We start from the raw sequence: 21,821 nt of genomic DNA, 5'->3' as shown, positions 1-21,821 counted from the left end.
ATGAAGTGCAATAAAGGCAAGGCTATAGTTTTTTGTGGCCGTGTTCTGGAAGAGTGTATTCCTGATGTTTCCAGGACTCTTCCAGAACATGGCCACATAGCCCAAAAAACCTACAAAAACCTATGGATGCCAGCCATGAAAGCCTTCAGCTTCACAAAGGCAAGACTACTTACTTATTTAATCTTGGATAGCTGACCAAGATCATTTCCCAATGAAGGCAAGACTTATTTCACTGCACAGACCCCATTTCCAACGAAGGAAATACTGCTTACTCACTTAATCTTGGATAGCTGACCAGTAAACATAAAGATAGGGCTATAAGATGCATTGCCAACCTGTTACCAATTCTTTAACTGTCACATCACTTTAACTTTCATGGCTGCATCCTATGGAACCCTGGGATTTATAGGGGGGTTTTGTGTGTGTTGCTAGAGCTCTCTGACAGAGAAGGCTAAATATCTCACAAAACTACAAATCCCAGAATTCCATAGCACGGAGCCATGGCAGTTAAAGGGGTGCCAAACTGCATTCAATTTTATAAATAAATAAATAACAAATCAGAGGAGAAGCAAAAATGAATAAATAAAGTCAACCCTTTGTAAAAGGCTAACTATGTTTCCATATTTGTCCTTTTGCTCTGCAGCCTGTGGTTGTTAGATGAACTCTTGCTTTAAAAGAAAAATTGTTTCCATTTCAGGCTAAATTTGGGCAGGTTATTTCTATAAACAATTTTAGTAGCTTTATTTACATATTCCTGACTTTTCAGACTGGTTGCTTATTTTGAGCGAAGTCTTAGATTTCTGGTCCTGCAAAGGAACCAACAACCCCTCCCTGATCACAACCATCAAAACTCATATGTTATAAAAATTGCGTTAGACCTTCTTTCCAATGCCTCTGTTATCTTCTTTGCAAAACATGGAGGGGGGGGGTATTATTTTGGACTGCAGATCCCCAAATCCCCATCCAGGGTGGCCACTGGGGATTTCTAGGAGCTGTGGTCTAAAGAAATAACTCCCCTGGGCTCTGCCTCTTTCCCTTCTATTTTTGATAGCATCAGTGACAAGGAAAAGCCAAGAAGGCAAAGTGAGCTCATTTTTTGTTTTAAAGGCAACCAAGAGCACTTACCCACCCAAAAGAAAAGACAATAATGCCTTGTCTGCTCATCAAACAAACTTTTTCACTGGTTTGGTCTCAGAAGATACTTTCTTGGAGGAACAGTAACAAAGTGACTTAGAAGCCGGCATTGGTGGTGCTGTGCATCATTTTCACTGAGAAACCCCACTGGTCCTACTCTGGTTTCTCTCTCTCTCACACACACACACACCCTGAAACAGCACAACCCCCCCCCCCACCCTATGCACACTTGGAGTCTCTCACATGGTTTCCTTGCTCACATGTTCCAGCAAAAAGTTGTTGACGGAAGAGACTTGCTTCCAAAGCTCTTGCAGCCACAATTCCAAAGGAAAAATAAGGCACATCCCCACCTCCCGGGATGCTTTGCACATGCATTCCTACCCCAGTGAGCATGGAAACGGCCTGAACGGCAGCCAAGTTGGCCAAAGCCTTTGGCAAGAGGCCATGTCAGGCCTTCAGGCCTTTCCTCGAGGGAATTTGAAAAGGAGAGGATAATACATCAATATGACAACCCTTACAAAATCAGGAAGCCAAGAAGAAGCCTGCTGGTATGATCCCAAGCGTTTTGCAAGAGGACAGACAGTGTGCCCTGCGCAAAGCGTCTTCCTAAATACAGAGACATAGGCTACTGCCAGGAGCCAGTGTGGCATAGTGGTTTCAGTGCTGGAATATGGCTCTAGGAATCAGGGTTCAATTCCTTACTCAACCATGAAACCCACTGGGTGACCTTGGGCAAGTCATACTTTCTCAGCCTCACAGGAAGGCAATGGCAAACCCCTTCTGAACTAATCTTGCCAACAATACCCCACAACAGGGTTGCCATAAGTCAGAAACATTGTGCAAAATCGTTTTGTGTAATTACGCAATTTTTCCGGGATATTCACGGGATAAACTCCCAGTCTCCTTTGTGTGATAAACTCCTAACAGACAATAGTCAATTCAATGATCGTCATAGTAATGTAGCAATCGAGGTTGGGGAAACAGGGGTTTTCTTTTTGTGTTTTCTGTGAAACCCTCCTGCTGTGAAGGTGCAACAGCATTGTTATAGAAGTATATTCTGTAACATAGGCCTGTTACAGACTGCCAAAATAAAGCTGCTTCGGGTCTATTTGGAGGTATGCTGTTTAAATGATGCCTGGGTCCTAAGAGTCCGGAGGTCACGCCAAAGCCACACTCCATTCCTAAGCACTGGAGTGCAGCTTTGGTGCAGCTTCTGGATTCTTAGGGTGCATGCATCATTTAAACAGCATACTTCCAAAGAGACCTGAAGCAGCTTTATTTTGGCAGTCTGTAACAGGCCATAGTATACTCTACAGCAGGGGTAGGCAATCTTTTTGAGCGGGGGCCGGGTTGCTGTCCCTCAGACAACTGGGGGGCTGAAGCCAACAAATAAATAAATAAATAAATATTTAAAATAAATAAATAAACCGGGACAAATGTAGGACAACATTTTCAAATGGTGGACACTTTTTTAAAAAAAGTGGATGACATGCAAAAAAAAATTGCTGATTTTTTAAAAAATGTTAATATAAATGCATGTTTCTGAGGCGTCTATAGACAATTGCCCCCCTTGCCCCTGCGCGCGAGAGGCCAAAGGCCCCGGTGGCAATCGGCAGCAGGACTGGGCTGGGGCCGGTCCCAAGGCCTTGCTGGGCCGCATCCGGCCCGCGGGCCGCAGGTTGCCTACCCCTGCTCTACAGTGTATATTCCACAGTGGGCCATATTCTACGGTGGACCTGGAGCTCAAGATTTGTTGGCTCACCAAACCCAAATTCCTTCCCCCACTCCTTCAGCTGCCTCACCCACAGCCACCCAAGCGCTGTCTTGCATTCCTATTTTTGCTTCTGAAAGAAATAATGCAAGGAAATATTGGATGGGGAATGAACCAGGGGCACAACAGAATCTGCGGGGACCTGGGTAAGAGGTACAAATAGCATTGTTGTTGTTGGGTGCCTTCAAGTTGCTTTTGACTTATGGCAACCCTAAGGCAAGACTATACCAGAGTTTTCTTGATTTGCCTTACTCTGAGGCTGAGAGAGTGGGACCTGCCCAGGGTCAACCAGTGGGTTTCCATGGTTGATCAGGGATTTGAACCCTGGCCTCCAGACTTGCAGTCTCAAACCAGTACACCACGCCGGCTCTTAGCATACAAATACCATACCCTCCAACATTGCACAGGTGAAAACTGATAAATGTGTGGCAAAGCAACATCAGAGTGTGGTCAAGAAAGTTATTAATAAGGAAGAACATACAAGCAAAGAGAGGCTGCTGCAGCTTGCTTTTGCCTAAGCTTACTGGAAAGGGCAAGACTGATCCCCTCCTTTTTTTTTAACCACAATCCAGCAAACTACTATTGCTCTTTGAACTCAGTTTGCAGCAACTGAAATAAGCAGAGGAAGGGGGGGGGGGGGGAATGAGAGGAGAAGAGAGAAACCAGGACATTGTAAAAGCAATTGAGAAAGTGAGATGATAAATTGGGGCTGTCCCTACCAAACTGGGACAGCTGTAGGGTATGAAAAACAGCCCCCAAAATGGCCACTGAGACCATTACGTTGGGGCCGGGGTTGAATACAAAGCAGGGGGCCCCTCATAGGTGGGAGGGCAGGAACCATGCCCACTTCAGTCCGATCATAGTTATGCTCCTGGAACCAAGTCTCTTTCCAGTAGAAAAACAAATGATCTACAGAAACATACAGTTTAGTCCAATCTCAGTCATGCGGGACACATCTAAAGCACTCTTCAAAAATGGCCATCCAACCTTTGTATAATAAAGACATCCAAAGCAGGAAGGTCCACTATCCTCCAAGGCATTCTATTCCACCATGGAATGGCTCTCTCTGCTACTGAGCATCTTATGGCGCTGGTCACCTGGAGGTAGTGTAAATTCTCGACTATCAGTCGACCTCATGTAAAAGTCGAGAGCAGGTTTTGGGGATCAAAATTATGGATTTTGATATGACCCATGGATAAGTCAAGAATAAAACCTAGAGGCTTGTAACAAGGATCTAAAGGATGAATCAAAGGGAAACAATGCCAAAGAATTTACAAAATTCAAGCAGGCATAACTGTGCTCACACTAAAAGCTGGATGGATGAGAGAGTAGAGGAGGGTCAGTGCTTCCAGGGCAGATTATGCTCTTGCCTTTGAACAGCAGACGGTTCCTTTTTTAATAAGAGTTAAAGTACAGTACTTTCACTGACCCCTGGATAAGTCGAGTCAGGTTTTTGGGTCAATTGTTTGACTAAAATTTCTAGAATTATACATGAGCATATACAGCAATCCTTACTTGACCCAGGTGAGTCGCTATTCACAAACCTGAGTTGGAGAGCTCCTAGGGAGAGGTCATACATACATCTCTCATCTTCTTCTCCTTTGTGCAATGCAAGTCAGAGGAAGATGCCAAGTGAACCAAAGCCATCCATCCACTGGAAAGAAAGCAGACCCGAACTAAGTGGATGAGTTGCTTCTCCAGGGAGCAGATTCTGACTAGTAGCTGCTGCTCTGCTAGCAATGTCTCACACAAAACACATGCAGGGGAGCTCAGTCCTTGCCCATGGTTGGCTGCTCTCCAGACCAAAGCGATGCGTAAGGCAACCCAGCCTAATGAATTAATGAATGGCTCTTGCAAGAGCTTGCTACTGAAGCTGCAAGAGAAGAACACAGAAAGGCAACAGAGAAGGTGCCGGGTCACTGTTGGCAGATGTCGTGGGACGGCATGACAAGACAGCTCTCCGGGGATCCATTCCTCCCCTTCGCGAGAGGATCCAGTTTGCATCAAGACATAAGCGAGAGACACAAAGGCGGAAGATAAGATGGCGTGGGACCAGAATGCACGAAATCCCTTGTGCCAGTTTGGAGGTTCACCTTCCTTGCTTCTCTGTTACTCCAGGGCTGCCTTGAGCCAGCTGATCAGGGTAAGCAATGGGGAAAGATTCCCAGAAAGGGACAGATGGCCAAATCTTTTAGGCTCTGGGTGCTACCAGTAAGGGCAGAGGCTTAGCCAAAATCACTTACTTTCTCCAGTTCTGTCATATTATTATTATTATTATTATTATTATTATTATTATTATTATTATTTCATTATTTATTTGACATATATCCTGCCTTTTGCCCAGAAAGGCACCCAAGGCAACACACACAAAAAAAAGCCATGTATTTTGGAGTCCAGGATGTTTGTTTATAAAGTGGATCCTTGGTATCCACTGGCATTTTGGTTCCAGGACTCCACAGGGATACCAAAATCCATGGATGTTCAGGTCCTATGATATACAAGGGGGTAGTAAAATAGTTTCCTTATATAAAATAACAAAAGTAAGGATTACTTTTGGGAACTGTTATTTTTTAAATAATATTTTCAAGCCATGGATGGTTGAATCCACAGATGCAGAATCTGTGGAGATGGAGGGCAACACTGTGGGTTTTGGGTTAGGTTGTGCTTTACAGACTTATCCTGGAACCACAAACTGATGCAATTTTGTTTGCTTTGGGGGATTACTATTTTTTAATAATAGTTTCAAGCCATGGATGGTTGAATCCATGAATATAGAATCTGTAGATATAGAGGGCTAGATTGAATCCCTACATTGTGGGTTTTGGGTTACGTTGTTCTTTACGGACCTATCCTGGAGCAACAAACCCATGTAATTATGTTTGCTTTGGGGAATTATTATTTTTTAAAATAATATTTGCAAGTGATAGATGTTTGAATCTGTGGATGCAGAATCTGTGGACACGGAGCCGACTGTATTCGGAGATCAAGCTCCTGGTCCTCATGGCTGTCAGAAGAAAGCATGATAATGTGCAGTGCTCTGGGGATGGAAGAGGCTTGCAGAATTTCAAATCAGCCAGGCTGGCTCTGGTATACTTGAAATAGGAGAGAGGGTACCCTTGAGAATGTGCAGAGGGCTTTTCCTTTTCACCACTATAGTCAAGGCTTGTTCTTAGATACAGGGAAAGACTGCAACTCAGCACCTGGGGCTTTTAGGGACGGCTGAATCCCTACATTGTGGATTTTGTGTTAGAATGTTCTTTGCAGACTTGTGCTGGAGCAAGAAACCAAAATAATGTTGCTTCATTCTGTTGCGATTGCCTTCTTCAGCGGAAAGAAAACGGGCAATTGTATGTTCTTTCAAAGATGAATACTCTCCCCTTGAGCTTGGAAAAGTTTCAAGGGATTGGGGGATACTGGGAGATGTGGTCCAAAACAGGAACTTTCCCAACTCTTCTTCAAGGCCATGTGAGAAAAGACCTGGTTGTTGTTGTTGTTATATTTCTATATTTAAAAAGGTCTCGGGATAGCTTACAAATAACATTAAAAGAACAGGTTCAACAAATTAAAGCAACAGAAATAATTTAAATATGTGAAAAGCACCTTTTGAATGGGTTTCTACAACACAGAATACATCCAGAAACCAGGAAAGGCAGAGAGTTTTGAAATTTGTAGTCTAGAAAAGGAAATTTCCCAGGCTCTCACTACAACTGGAGCATCCCTGACAGATGGCTACCCAGACCCTGCTTAAATGCAAATGATTATGGGAAGAGCAGGAGAAATAGTAAAAGATCATTTCCAAAAGCTTGCTGAAATCTCCTTTTCAACCTTGCAACCCTATGAATCCAGAGCTCTTTGCAATATCTCTTTAGATGAAAGAAGGAAGCTTGTCAAGAGCATTCAGTCTTGCTATGGGATCCTTGAGCTGAATTTAGCCATAAATTAATACCCTCCTCAAATGCATCTGTAACATGCATCTGCAACATCAGTATAGTATTATCATTATCATTATTATTGGAAATTCATGAGCGCTGTGTTACTCTGGGATATTTCCCAATCCAGGTGGACCCTCAATTGTTAGTATAAGTGATCTCAGTTCCTTTATTACACATTGACCCAACTCGCTCGCCACCACTCACGCAAAAACAATCACATTTCACAAGCAATAGATAACAGACATTCAGAAGAAATTTGGAATGTGGCTCAGCATGGACCAGCATTTAAAGGCAGTGCTTCTAACACACACACACACACACACACACACACACACACACACACACAATGAGGCATTTTGTAAAATGCCTTAATTGACTATTAAAGCACCTTTATTCTTTTCTGAGCAATCGTATCTGATTTCCAAAGCTAAGCAGGGTCAGACTTGGTTAGTACTCAGATGGGAGACCTCCAGAAAGGATTACAAAGCATCTCCAAGCAGAGCCTGAAAAGAAAGGCACTCTTGCGAACGATTACTGCAGATTAGAGCTGACAACACTGAGCAAAATGGATCAAAAGTGTGATTCTTAAATTAAGCCATATCCAAAGGTAGCCGTGTTGGCCATCTGGCAAAGCACAATAACATCCCAAACCCACAAAACAGTGATGCCTTTATAGGGCCAACCAAACGCTTTGCCACATGTATTTTTTGCATTTGGTTGGGCCAATAAAGGTATCACTGTTTTGTGGATTTTTGATGCTATTGTACTTAATTGAAGTCAGTTTGCTAAGTCCCTATGAAACATCTTGGGTGACCCCTCAGCCTACCTCACAGGGTTGCTGTGAAGATAAAGTGGGGAAGAGGAGAGCCATGTGCACCATCTTCAGCTCATGGGGCAGAGGAGCCAGGCTAGAAATGTAACTCATGGAAGAAAAATAATAAATGCACCTGAGATGTGGATGGGAACAGAATATTGGTTTGAAGTGGCAAGCAAGGCACCCCAGAGATATACCAGCTGCCCAAAAGAATACAATATTTGAATTACACTCAATTTTCACGCGAGATTTTTAACATCTCACCCCAATTCGTTGCAATGCCACAGATTCTATCTTCACTTTCTCTTTTCTTCTTCCTTTAGAGGTATAATCTAGACAGCCTTCTTTTTCTCGGCCATTGCGTCTTCGGAAAGCAAGAAGCTTCTCCATTGAAAATTATTTTATTTTTCCTTCTGAGTTCAAAGCAAGCTTGCTTCACTATCCACCTTTTAAAGGGGCTTTGTGTGACCTTTCAGATGTTGTTGGGCTGCAACTCCCAGCAGCCTTCACCAGCAATGAGGAAGGCTGGGAGATGCAGTCCAACAACATCTGGAGGGCTGCATAATTCCCACCCCTGGCCCAAAATCAATGGCAACTCCCAATGAGAGTAGACCCCATTGAATCAGTTGGATGCATCTAAGTGTTGACTCACCACTTTGCCATTGGTTCCATGGGTCAACTCTAGTTGAGGCTGGCAATTGGACAGAGGCAACTGAGTTTGAGGAGGCTGATTGAAGTCCATGAAAAGTTGTGCTCAAGTCAATTTATTGGCCTTAAAGTGACCATTCCAAGGCCTTTTGTCACTATCCAGCCCCTAGTTACAGAGGCTTCCTACTCTTTGCCCCTTTCTTTCCATTTCTCATGGAGGTAAGTAGACTTTTCGCCATTTGCTGCCTTCCTTTCCAGTGATGAGAAGGCAAAGAAAGGATACTTTCTGAAAGTGCATCTACATGGGAAAAATAATGCAGTTTGACACCTCTTTGTGTGCTGTAGCTCAATCCTATGGAATCCTGAGATTTGGAGTTTTACAAGGTCTTTCACATTCTCTGCCTATGAGTCTTTTGGTGCCTCTACATCCCAGAATTGTGTAGGATGGCGCCATGGCAGTTAAAGTGGTGTCAAACTACATTATTGCTATGGTGTAGTTTGTAGGGAATAAGTCCCACTGTAGTGTACTGAGGTGTAGGAGGGAATAAGTCTCATTGAAATAAGTGGGACTCACTTCTGAGCAGACTTGGCTTGTGGTTTTGGAAGTATTCAAAAATGGAACAGAGGTAAGAAGAAGCCTTTTCTTTCCATGGAAAGGTAGGGAATCTTTGTGCAATTGCTCCACCTAGTAGTCCAACTCCTCTCCCACCAAGAGAAAGAATGAAGTTGCATTATTACATGCATTTACCTGAGAGTAAGTCCCATGGAAGTTATTAGGGCTTAATTCTGAGTAGACCCATATTGGACTGCACTTGTGATGCCTGCCTCCCTCTGAGACGGCATCAGACTCAGGATGCATCTACACAGTTGGGATAATGCAGTTTGACACACCACTTTAAATGCTGTAGCTCCATCCTATGGAATCCTAGGATTTGTAGTTTTACAAGGCCTTTAGCGTTCTCTACCAAAGAGTTTTCATGGCTCATCAAACTACAAATTCCAGGATTCTGTAGGATGGAACCATGGCAGCTAAACTGGTGCCAAACTGCATTATTTCTACAGTGTAGTGATTGGAGTGTTGGACTATGATTCTGGAGACTCTGGGTTTGATTTCTGTTTGTCCATGAACCCCACTTGGGCAAGTCACACTCTCTCAGCCTCAGGGGAAGGCCATGGCAAACCTCCTCTGATCAAATCTTACCAAGGAAACCCTATGATAGACTCATCATAAGTGGGAAACAACTTGAAGGCACACAACACACACGCAACTTTGCTCAGTGCAGAAATCCATGATGGATTGTACAAAGCTCCAAAAGGCTAAGATTTGGTAAAAATAATCATTTAAAAGCAAAACGGAAGAAAGAAAGATTTTTTAAAAAGTCCTAAATAGCAAGGATTCCTTCAGGTTAGTAAGGCATTGTACAGTTTACCCAAAACAACAACAATGTGGACATTTCTAACCCAGAGAAGTACTGTATACAGCTGCAAGTGATTTTTGTTTAGCAGCGTTGAAAGAAAAACTAAATATTAAAGGGCACTTTTCTTCATGCTTTCATTTTATGCTTCCCGTATCTCTGCCACCGTGCGCTGAGTAAAGTGCACTTTACTTCATATCTTTATTTAAATTCTTTCCTCCCAGTATTTCAGACACTACTTCAACTGTTTGCTGTTCCCCTGCATTTGCCTCTCAGTTAGTACAAAATGAACTTTCAAGGACTGAAAGCAAAGATAAAAGACTTGATGCTGGCTTTGAAAACAGGGGAACAAGAGGGTCACTACTACTCCATTTTGTAAAAAACGTGAGGATTATGATTCTCTGGAGCAGGAGTCTCCATAAGACAAAGTGGCCAAATCTATCGTTTTGAATCATTCTCAGATTTCCAGTCAGGTTCAATTGGGTCTAAACTTCAAGAACTTGTCCAACCTTAAGTTTATTTCAGGCCCATTCTTAGGATTGGTGTTTTTATTAATTTTGCAGGAAAATTTCAATTAATTCAATTAACTGGAATGCATTTCTTTCAATACAGGCGTTGTTGGTGCATATACACTTTTTAAAATAATCACCTTTTCTCAATCTAGCTCATTTACAACTTGAATTTTATCTCCATTTTAGCCATTATATGTTCTTTTTTCGTTGGGGAATTTCACAACACATTCTGAGACATTCATGTACCAAAAAATAACAAAGGCTGCTGCCACATTGCAGAATTAACGCAGCATGACACAACTGCTGTGGCTCAATGGTCTGGAAGTCTGGGGTTTGTAGTTTTGTGAGATATTTAGCCTTCTGTGTGTGTCAGAGAGCCCTGGTGCCACTACAAATCCCAGGATTCCATAGGATGTCAAACTGCATTAAATCTGCAGTGTGGCAGGTCTGTGAGTTTTGGGTGGCATAAGTCACATGCTCTCAGCCTCAAGGGAAGGCAATGACATACCTCCTCTAACAAATCTTGCCAAGTAAACCCCATAATAGGGTTGCCTTAGGGTCGCCATACGTTGGAAATGACTAGAAGGCACATCATAACCACCACAACAAATTGTTTCAAAAGAATAAAACTTAAGGAGTGCACCAGAAGCTACAACTGGAAACTTCCCAAGCAATTTTCACGGAGGGTCAAGGATTTGTTCCTCTGTCCTGAGTCTTCAGCATCCCAGTTTGCCCTCTGCCTAGTTGCAAACCCCAAAAGCAAAAGGGAATAATATGTGTCTAGCCTCAAGACAGCTTTGTGAGACAGTGTCGTCACTACGATTGGCATCATCGGGTGCGGTAACTCATGATGCCAGCTCCACCATTGACCTCCTCCCATTCCACACCCTACAGCATCCGTACTAATGTTTTTTGTACCAATGTGACTCGTAAATCATGATTCCCATATATCACTGAATGTCACGGACATAGTTGTGACATAAACAGCAAATGCACAGGCAAAACGTATCTACATATACATTGTTCCATGCGGTTGAAGTGAAAGTTTGGTAAGATGTGATGTTTGGTAAAAAATAAATTTAAAAGAGGAAACCTGAGACCTGACCTTTCTCTACCCACTGAGCCTTGCCCCACTCCCACATTCTCTTCCAATGACCTCCAGGGTACTATTATTATTATTATTATTATTATGGCAAACTCCACAGCCCATTTCTGCCAAAAGGCAGACATTTGGGGAGCAATGGTGTCACACACCCCAATAGGGCAGTGGTCCCCAAACTGTGCTCTTTAAGGGATTTTGGGCTTCAGCTCCCAGAATCCTAGACTATTGGCCAACATGGCTGAGGCTTCTGGAAGCTGGAGTCCAACATTTCTTGAAGGGCACTGTTTGGGACCACTGCCACAGAGTGTCACCCAATGTGGGCCAAACTCCCTGCCCCCCCCCCATGACTCCAGAGATTGGGAACAGACTAAGGAGGGAGGACATTATGTCTGTGATGTAGTGACTTAACAGTTGGACTAAGGCTCTGGAGACCAGGGTTCAATTCCCAGCTTGGCCATGAAACCCACTGGGGGACCTTGGGCAAGTCACACTCTCTTGGCCTCAGGGGAAGGCAGTGAAGAAGAAATCTTGCCAAGGAAACCCCATGAAAGCCTCACCTTAGGGTTGCCATAAGTCAGAAATGACTTGCAGGCATGCAGCAACAAACAACACAGAAAAAGGAAAGAGATGCCATCCTGTTCTTATGCCTCCAGCTGTAGTTTGCTGTTCAGATGCCAAGTGAGGCTTGGCGATAACCTGATAGCCGGCTAAACTGGGGAGATCTTGTGTCTGTTAAAGACACAGCTGTCAAAATCCGCAAGTGTTTTGGGTCATCCACTGTCTCTGCAAAATTGATCTCTGGTCAAGGAAATTCAGCCATATCAGATGGGAATATTTTACACAGCTACAGGCAAGGAGTCCGGGGCTGCATTCCCTACTCTTTGCTGTTGTTAGCAGTTATAATTAATTAATTAATTAATTTCTATCCCACCTTTCTTCTCGAAGGGACTCAAGGTGGCTCACAATAACCATTCTAAAAACATAGTGCCATAAAAAAATTAAAACAAGTTATCAAGTTGGCTTCAGTTTACAGCAACCCAATGAGTGAGAGATCTCCAAAAGACTTGGCTGTTGCCACACTGCAGAACAAATGCATTGGGACACTGCAAATCCCAAAGGCTACTATCATTGTTGTTGCTGCTGTTGTGTTCTTTCAATTCATTTCTGACTTACGGCGACCCTAAGACGAACATGTCATGGGGTTTTCTTGGCAAGATTTGTTCAGAGGAGCTTTGCCCTTGGCATCCTCTGAGGCTGAGAGAGTATGACTTGTCCAAGGGCTTCACAGCCAAAATGAGAACTGAATCCTGGTCTCCAGAGTCATGGTCCAACACTCAAACCCCAAGGCCATACTGGCTCTCTTAAAATTATTCCACCAACTCACCCCTTCTATTTGGGAATCTCAAGCAAAGCTTGGAAAAGTCACTTTCTGGAAGTACAACCAGAGCTAGGAACAGCAGGGGTGCCAACCTGCTTTAATTCTGCAGTGTGCCAGCAGCCATTCCAGAGACTCTGTTATCAATGGCTCTGCTGAGGTCTTGCACATTCAGGGCAGCCGTGGGTTTCTTGATAGAGTCCAGTAATGTGGTCTTCCTCTTTTCTGATTGCCTTCCACTTTACTGAGCAATACTGTCTTTTCCGTGTGTGTGTGTGTGTAAGATATATAATGTAATACAATACAATAGGATATTAATATCATTCTACAAAACTAATCTTCTGTCGTTGAAGCATCTGTCTTCAAATCCAAACTTATTAATCAGTTATACAAACAACAACAACAACAACAGTACAATGAGACAATTTCCCTTCAGTATCAGGCCCAACTGTGAATGTTACCTTTCTCCTTCTTTCACTAAGTTAATATCTTCTTTTTACTAACTTCATATCTGCAAAGTTAATAAATACAAATTTAACTACAGTAATGTGTGTGTGTGTGTAAACACACACAGACACACACACACACATGTTTGTATATATTTTTGCACTTGTCTTTTTGGCAGAGGTATTCATAGGGCTCTCATCCAGCCCCACATTTCAAATGAGTAGATCTTTTATTTTCCCCTCCATCCTTAGAGACAGCGAAATGGTATTTCCAAGGAGATGGAGGCAGTGAGAAATATAATCCTCAGAAATTGCAAACGCTGTCTGGCAGGAGCGGCGCATGCTGTCTCTCTGCATGGGAAAAAGGATTATGAGCAGAGACCTGGCATGAGGGAAATCAGGTTTCTTTTGCCCAGAGATGAACTATGCATTTGTGGACAACTGACACCAACCCTCCCTGTTTATTCTTGCATTAAAATTGAGAGCAAGTTGGCGTCAGATAAAGGCAACGCTGGTGGTCAAATATCAACCATTAGAATTCCCCAAAGAGCAAGTGGATGAGGAGGAGTTATATATTCTCTCCCCATCTAGATGCTGCATGTGCCTATACAGTCCTTGGGGTTTTGTTTTGTTTTCATTTGGTGTAAGGGACCGGTTGTTGTTGTTGTTACTTGCCACGAAGTGTGACTTCTGGTGACCCTATGAATAAGAGAAGATTCCTGGGCTGCATCTGCACTGCAGAAATAATCCAGTTTGGCTCAGTGCTTGAATATGGTGCATTTTAAAAAACCTTTCTGTCCTGTTTGTAAATTAGGGCTGTCAATTCTTGCTAATTTAAGTCTTCAAAGGAACAACTGTGTCTGTGTTTTTTAAAAATGTACTTTTACACAGTGTTTACTGCAGAAACAGCAGGTTTGGCACAAAAAATAATTGTCTTGTTGCCTAACTGTTCTTATGCCATATATATTGGTTGTTGACCATTTTCTCAAAGGTGTGTCAAAACATTCTTTACAGAGGATGATAAAATTTGTAAGTACATTTGGCTCTCCACATTTGCGGATTTCGTTATTTGCGGTTTCGATTAATACATTCTCTCTAGGAATCTCTAGGTCCTCCAGTGCAACTCTGGCAGAAATTGACTATAGAGTTGTGCTGGAAAAACTAGAACTTCCCAGAAAAAACACTCCTCTAGGCATTTGTAGATCCTCCAACATGGTTCTATAGTCAACTTCTGGCAGACGTTGAGAACAGAGTTTCACTAGCGGACCTGGAGTTTCCTAGAGGGTTGTTCTCTCAGTAAAAAGAATAGTGTTTTTTATTTGCAGTTTTTCCATATTCATGGGGGTCCTTCACCCGTAACCCAAACGAATGTGGAGGGACCAATGTATTCTTTATCTCCCAGCACTAAACTACTATTGAATGAATTACAAACTTACAATTTTAATGGCTGTAATACCCATTCTGTGCAGCAGGTGGCAGTGCCCTCCATTGCATTCTTTTTGTTATCAAGAGTCTTCCAAAAGCCATGATCTATAGATTCCATAGGCAGATACCCAATTTGCAAGGAACATATATCTGAATTGTATTGTTTTTAAAAGGCTGTTCTGAACTTGATTCCATTCTGCATCCTCACTCAGGAGAAAAAGATCTAAAAAAAGCCCAAGGTTCCTTCGATTTTTTAAAAAAATAAATTATTATTATTTTATTTTATTTTTTGGAAATTTGGGGCTTCCAGAGAATTGCCAGCTTCTTTCGTTCAGCCATGTTGGCCTCTTCCTTTGCTTTCTACAAGAGTGTTCTCGGCAACATCGGCAGCTCATTGCGAGCATTTACATGTCCTGAAAGAGTCCCTTTCCAAGCCCTACTCGTTTTTGGTGTGCCTCCATTTGGGATATTTTGTGTATTGCGGATGTGGTCTCTCACTCCCTTTCCCTCTTCTTTTTCCTTCCTTCCTCCTTTTAGGCCACCACTGAACCACCTAAAAAGAAGCCAGACCCTGTCACTTCAGAGACTGTGGTGATCTGGGGCTTACGACTCTGGCAAGTGGTTGGGATCTTTGCCATTTTTGTCCTGAGCGTGAGTAAGTGCTGGTTTTTCTGCCTTGCAGCCTAACCTCCAAAGATAGTGGCAGGGCCTATAGGGATAGAGTCATGTCTACTGCGTTGACTGAGTGGTTCCATCCTCTGCAAATTCATTTTGAGGCAGGTGGATTCAGTGTATGAGGTGAATCTGCTCATATTGACCCTGCTCAGATCTCTGGATGAAGATACAAAAGCTGGAACCAGGAGAGACAGCTGTACTCCCGAATAATTCTCAACAGGGAGAAATGTAAGGTACTGCACTTAGGCAGAAATAATGAAAGGCTCAGATATAGGATGAGTAAAATCTGACCTGACAATAGTGTACCAGATAGGGATCTGGGAGTCTTAGTAGACCACAAGCTGAATGTGACCCAACAGTGCGATGCGGCAGCTAAAAAGGCCAATGCAATTTTAGGCTGGATTAATAGAAGTAGAGAGTCTAGGTCAAGGGAAGAAATAGTGCTCCTCTATTCTGCTTTGGTCAGATTTCACCAGGAATATCATGCCTGGGCACCAAAATTCAAAAAGGATGTTGACAAGTTGGAGTGCGTCCAGAGGAGGGCAACCAAAATAGTGAAAGGTCTGGAAACCAACAAGCCCCAATTAGGAGAGACTTAGGAAGCTGGGTCTGTTTAACGTGGAGAAGAGATGGTCAAGGGAGTGACATGATGGCCATGTTTAAGTATTTGAAGGGATGTCAATAGGGATGGAGCAAGCTTGTTTTCTGCTGCTACAGAGAATAGGAGATGGAACAATGGATGCAAACTACAGGGAAATAGATTCCACCTCAACGTCAGGAGGAACCTTTTGAAAGTAAGAGCCATTGAATAGTGGAAGATGCTGCCTCTTGGATGACGGTGTCATTTTGTATGGTATTAGATAGTTTCAATAGCAATACCAAGTACACTTCTATAACGCTTATCAGTGCACTTCAAGCACTCCCTTAGCGGTTTACAAAGTTTAAGCTAATTGCCCCCCACAATCTGGGTGCTCATTTTAGCAACCTTGCAAGGATGCAAGCCTGAGTCAAGCTTCAACCCTTTTGCTAGTACTGAACTCGCAACCTTATGGTTTGTGAGTGAGTGGCTGCCGTACAGGCATTGAACCACTGCCCCACCAGGGCTTCTTAACCAGTTTCAGAGAACATTGAGGCTGTAGCAGCAGAGGATTCCAAGTCCCCAAACTACAAATCCCAGAATTCCATAGGCTACAACCATGGCTAGGAATTTGGTATAAAACTCCTACAAATGTGCAGTGTGGATAGAGCCTCAGACAGCTGACCACTGGTACAGAAGATACCTGCTGCCAGGGGTGTCATTACGGAGGTGCAGGCAGTGTGCACCACACTGGTGACACTTCAAGATGATGAAGACCAGGTGGGGCAGTCACTCCCATCTGTGCCAAGACATCTCCAGATGTCCCCTCCACCAGCCAAGATGCCTCTGGCACGCATAAGTGGCAACTGCCGGTGGGCATGGGTTGCTGCTGCCACCTTCCAGAGCTGGCATGGCTGCTGGATGAGCAAGAAAGGTGTTGCCTCTCTTTTTTGCTCACCCAGCTTGGAATGGACTGCTGGGTGGCAGCAGCTCTGCCCCACCATCAATGGCTGCTGGTGGGGGATATAGTGCCTTCCATTTCTGGCACAGCTGCTGGGTGAGCAGCCATGCCAGACCTCAATAAAATGGGTTGCTAGATAGCAGCATCACAGCCCCCATCACAGCAGAGTGGGCCAGGCTGGAAGAGGTGGATGGCTGTGGGTGTGCCCACCAGCCAGCCCGGGGGTGACAGCATAAGTTACCACACTAATAATAATAATAATAATAATAATAATAATAATAATAATAATAATTTATTTTTACCCCGCTTCTCTGTCAAAGAGACAATCCTAGTGATGCCATCAGTGCCATCAGGCAGGAGAAAATCATAGAATCATAGAGTTAGAAGAGTCTTCAAGGGCCATCCCATCCAATCTCCTTCTGCCATGCAGGAACATACAAAATACCCTGACAGATGGCCATCCAGCCTCTGCTTAAAGACCTCTAAGGAAGGAGACTCCACTACACTCCGAGGAAGAAGTGTGTTCCACTGTCGAACAGCCCTTACTGTAAGGAAGTTCTTCCTAATGTTGAGGTGGAATCTCTTTTCCAGTAGCTTGCATCCATTGCTCTGGGTCCTAGTTTCTGGAGCAGCAGAAAACAAGCTTGCTCCATCCTCCATCTCCTTCTAACATGTTAACCTCCCCAAAAGCATAGATCTATAAGTTTGTCCCCCAAAAATGGAAAGGTTAAGAAAGCTGGTGAAAGAAAAAGATCACCCCAAATGAAAAGCATTTTGTGAATTGTGGTGCCCAGAACTGGACACTGTATCATTCCAGGCGAGGCCTGACCAAGGCAGAATAAAATGGGGCTATCACTTCCCTTGATCCAGACACTATACTTCTATTAATGCAGCCTAGAATTGCATTGGCTTTTTTAGCTGCTGCATCACACTGTTGACTCATGTTCAACTTCTAGGACTCCTAGATCCCTTTCACATATAGTCCAGGTGCCCCCATCCTATATCTGTGCATTTCATTTCTTCTGCCTAAGTGCAGTACTTTACATTTCTCCCTGTTGAAATTGATTTCTTTAGCTTGTTAGAGAGAGAAAGGTCTGCAGCTGCTGCCCAGTGAGCATTCAGCAACCAATCCTGGTTTATTGCAAGAAATGTATACGACAAATGGGCCCTTGAATTCGTTTTATTTCTCGTTTGTTGTTGTTGTGTACCTTCAAGTCATTCCTGACTTATGGTGATGCTAAGGTGAACCTATCACAGGGTTTTCTTGGCAAGATTTGTTCAGAAGAGGTTTGCCATGGCCTTCCCCTGAGGCTGAGAGAATGTGGCTTGCCCAAAGTCACCCATTGGGTTTCATGGCCAGGCTGCGAATCGAACCCTGGTCCCCTGAGTCACAGCTTGACACTCAAAACCGCACACCACACTGGCTCCCTTTCACATAGCTGATGCTATTTCACACACCGAAAAGGAATCCGTCATTTCCAGACAAGCCAGATGGACGAGTTTGTCTTGTCCTGCTAACTGCATTCATTTTGTAAAGCAAGAGATTGTGGGTGGGAAAGAGCCATGCCTCCAGGGAAGGCGCAGTCAACAAGACAAGTTTTCATTCGTGATGAGGAATAGTAACAGCAAGACGACAACACAGACGTACACATTTATCTGCCTAATTGCTCTGGGGAACACAGCATCATACTGTCAACACAACTGGGCTGTCTTTCCCTGTTGCAGACTTTGGAAACCTACTAATAAGGGAGCTCTGAAATGTGTGTGTGTATGCTTATAAACTCTTTCAGATATATATATATATACACATATATAAATATACACACACACATTTCAGAGCTCCCTTATATATATGCATATAAACTCTTCCATATATGTTATATTATATATACACACACACACACACTAATAAGGGAGCCCTGAAATAAATAAATACACACACACACACAAATAATGGCTTATAAACTCTTTCCTATCTAGATCTAGATCTAGATATACACATACATATATACATACACTAATAATTCAGGGCTCCCATATATATAATGCATTGTCACTGAAATCCTAAAAAGATGTGCATTAATGCTTCTTTGTGACCACTTTAACAGTGGGTTTTGTGTGACATCATGTGAAATTGTTTCAGGTAATTACACGATTCTTTCCAGGATATTCATAGGATAAACTCCCCATTTCCTTCGTGTGATAAACCCCAGACTCCTCTCTATTCCCAGAGATCTACCACTCATTTCTGATCCCCTTTCTTTGTCCCATCAATTTAAAACACTCCAGATTTGGAATGTTAATATTTAGGATTGCAAAACTTACCGCAACTCCGCACAAAGGAGAAGATCCCATCTTGGAGGTTCTGAGTGTGAAATTCGCCGTTGTGGTTAAATCATAGCCCTTTCTGGACAAACCAAAGTGCAAATGCTATCCAAGAGAGCAAGGCTGCACTTTAGTCAGATTCGTCCTGGGAAGAAATTTGGGGAGCAGACTGAAGAATCCTTAAGTCGGAGGAAGTTTTATCTCACGTTTCCAAAAGGCGGGTGGACCCTGCCTTCATAGGGTTGAGCTCTGAGCACACAGATAAAAGAAGAAACCTGGAGGAGATAGGGATTGTCTTCTTATCTCTTAGTTACTTTCAAAGAATCCTTGGTGGTGGTTTTCTTGACCCCGGGGCATGATGGCTGGCCAAAATGGATCAAAGATCTCAGCAGGCTGCAGTGAGGAACAACAATCTTTCCTTTTTCTCTTTCTGTTTTCTTTGTATCCAAGAACAGAGAATGATATACTTTAAAACTTGGTAAAATTACCTTATGGATTACCTGTAGCCACTGATCCGGACCCATTTCAAGTCCGGAGGGTAGGACCAGGCCTAACAAAGTTACAGTGGACTAGATTTCTATTTTATTTTTTATACATTTTATTGATTTTCTTTTAAAAAAGCATTAATAAGAAATCACAGCACATTTGTAATACAAATCACATACATATCCACTATGCAGCATACACAAACTTTACTAAACATGACACGAATCATCCATTCCCCATCCGTTACTTCTTTGTTTGCAGCTTTTAAGAAGTTTTACTTCTCTGAAGGTCTTCTTTTAAGAGGCTGTCTCAATATAAACGTTCCCTTTCCTTTCTTTTCTAAACTATAATTATTACCAATCTATACATTTTCCACTTCTTTCTCTCAAACTGAGTCTACCTTTCAGTTGTTTTCATTCCTTATTCAGTTTGCATTTCAATCTAAAATTAAACCTGTAGTAACTATTTCCCCTGTTTCTGGGTTAAATATTCCAGAATCTTTTGCCAATCTTCAATATCATTTTTTAGAATTATCATTTCTAAATCTTTTGTTATTTAATCCATTTCCAATAAAATCTCATAACTTTAACAGGCATTCCTCGGCCATTGGAATATTCTCTTTGCGCATGACGTGGGCACACTCTCAATATTTGCACTATTTACTAAAAGTTGCATGAATATAATGAGTGCCAGAGTTTCCTTGTTAGTCTTTTGAGCTCCTTGGTTTGGAGACCTTCTCTATATAAAAGTGCATTGTTCTGAATTTTCTTTTTGTGCATTTCTTTGTCTCCTTGATCCAAGTGCAACATGAGGATGAGTTTGAGGAGGAGCAAATGCATTCTTCTGATTTAATCAGTGGCTTCCTTTGTCCCAAGGCCTTAGATTTCTGCTTAGATAAAAATAATCTCATCAAACATTGCTTAAGGATCCTCCACCTTTCTTTTCAAACAGTTGCAGGAAGGAGGCACAGATCTGGATCAGCTCAAGGGATCCCTTTGATTGACTCATAATAAAGCTTGATGCTGCGTGTGTTACAAAGAAAGAGACTGCTCTTAGCCTTGGAAATTATAGCATTGGATGAGACCTCAGAGGTCATCTGTCCCAACCCCCCAAATCGATGCAGTACCTGCAAGACGGGATACAGTGAGCGCATTCCCGACAGATGCCAGGAGAGAGTTTCTTCTAAAGTTGAGCCAAAATCTGCACTCTTGGCACTTTTTAGCCATTGTTGAAATCCACAACTGAAGCTATACTGCAGAAATAAAGCCCTTTGACTTCACTGTAACTGCCATGATTCATTGCTATGGAATGCTGGGCTTTTTAGTTTGGTGGGGCACCAGAGCTTTCCCATAAATAGCTCACAGAACTATAAATCCTAGTATTTCATCCTATGGAGTCTAGGCAATTAAACTGATGTCAAATTGCTTTATTTCTGCTGATGAAAAGACAGAAAGGAGGGAGTTGGAAAGTCACTGAGAGGCAGCCACCGAGAAGTCCCTGTTTCTTCTGTCCACCAACCAAACTTGCAAAAGTAATAGGACTGAAAGAAAGGTGTCTCCTGCAAATCCCAGGATCGGGGCAGGTTCATCGGGGGAGATATAGTCCACCAGATAGCCTGGACCTGAGCCAAATAGGACTTTAGAAGTCCTCCCCAGCACTTGCGTTGTGCCTGGAAACACAGCAGCAATCTTCCTCTTTCACTCTCTTTTCTTTTTTCATTTTCTGAAAAATCCCAAATTTTACTCCCAACATGTTTCAGCTTTATAAACATGTCAGGGATTTGATTTGCAGCCAAAGGAGGTTTCAGTTACAGAAGCTTAAAATCTGCAAACGTTTAAATTGCACGGACGGTTTAAGCCCACCCCGGGGTGCATTGCATTTCCAGCATTATGAAGCTCTTATTTCTCAGCTTGGCGCTGGCTTTGGAGTAGGAACACTGTCAGGGCAAGGCATGGAGGAAAGATTTACACCATTAAGCAAGCATCACTGTTTCGGATGGCAAAACTGGCCAGATGTTTTAAGGTACTGGAGCCCTCCTCTCTTGCTGTGCCTTGGGATGGTCCTTTCAACACAACAGTTTTGCACTTCAGCTCCTAGAATCCATAACCCAGCAAGAGGACTTTAAAAACCAAGCTGAAGCTGCCCAAGTTGATCTAAAAGGATAGTTGTTTTCTCTCCTTTGTAAAGGGCTATGTAAAGCCTATGGCACTATGCAAATAAACG

At 42.9% G+C, this 21,821-nt stretch overlaps 2 protein-coding genes across 2 annotated transcripts in view; one reads left to right on the top strand and one right to left on the bottom strand.

Annotated features, from left to right (window-relative positions):
• ALS2CL (ALS2 C-terminal like) overlaps window positions 1-1,440 on the bottom strand; it is a 49,199-nt gene extending 47,759 nt beyond the window's left edge. Inside the window, 1 exon segment of the mRNA XM_042474837.1 lies at window positions 1,395-1,440. The gene's annotated coding sequence lies outside the window, so the exon portion shown is untranslated.
• Window positions 1,441-4,836: 3,396 nt separating this feature from the next.
• TMIE (transmembrane inner ear) overlaps window positions 4,837-21,821 on the top strand; it is a 20,040-nt gene continuing 3,055 nt past the window's right edge. The window contains exons 1-2 of the mRNA XM_042471860.1: window positions 4,837-5,048; window positions 15,112-15,229. Coding sequence (XP_042327794.1) covers window positions 4,947-5,048; window positions 15,112-15,229 — 220 coding nt within the window. The 5' untranslated portion in view covers window positions 4,837-4,946. The remainder of the gene's footprint in view (window positions 5,049-15,111; window positions 15,230-21,821) is intronic.

Source organism: Sceloporus undulatus, chromosome 6, assembly GCF_019175285.1.
Source record: "Sceloporus undulatus isolate JIND9_A2432 ecotype Alabama chromosome 6, SceUnd_v1.1, whole genome shotgun sequence".
NCBI lineage: Eukaryota > Metazoa > Chordata > Lepidosauria > Squamata > Phrynosomatidae > Sceloporus > Sceloporus undulatus.
The sequence above is the reverse complement of the archived record's forward strand: the minus strand, read 5'-3'. Positions and strand labels throughout refer to the sequence as shown.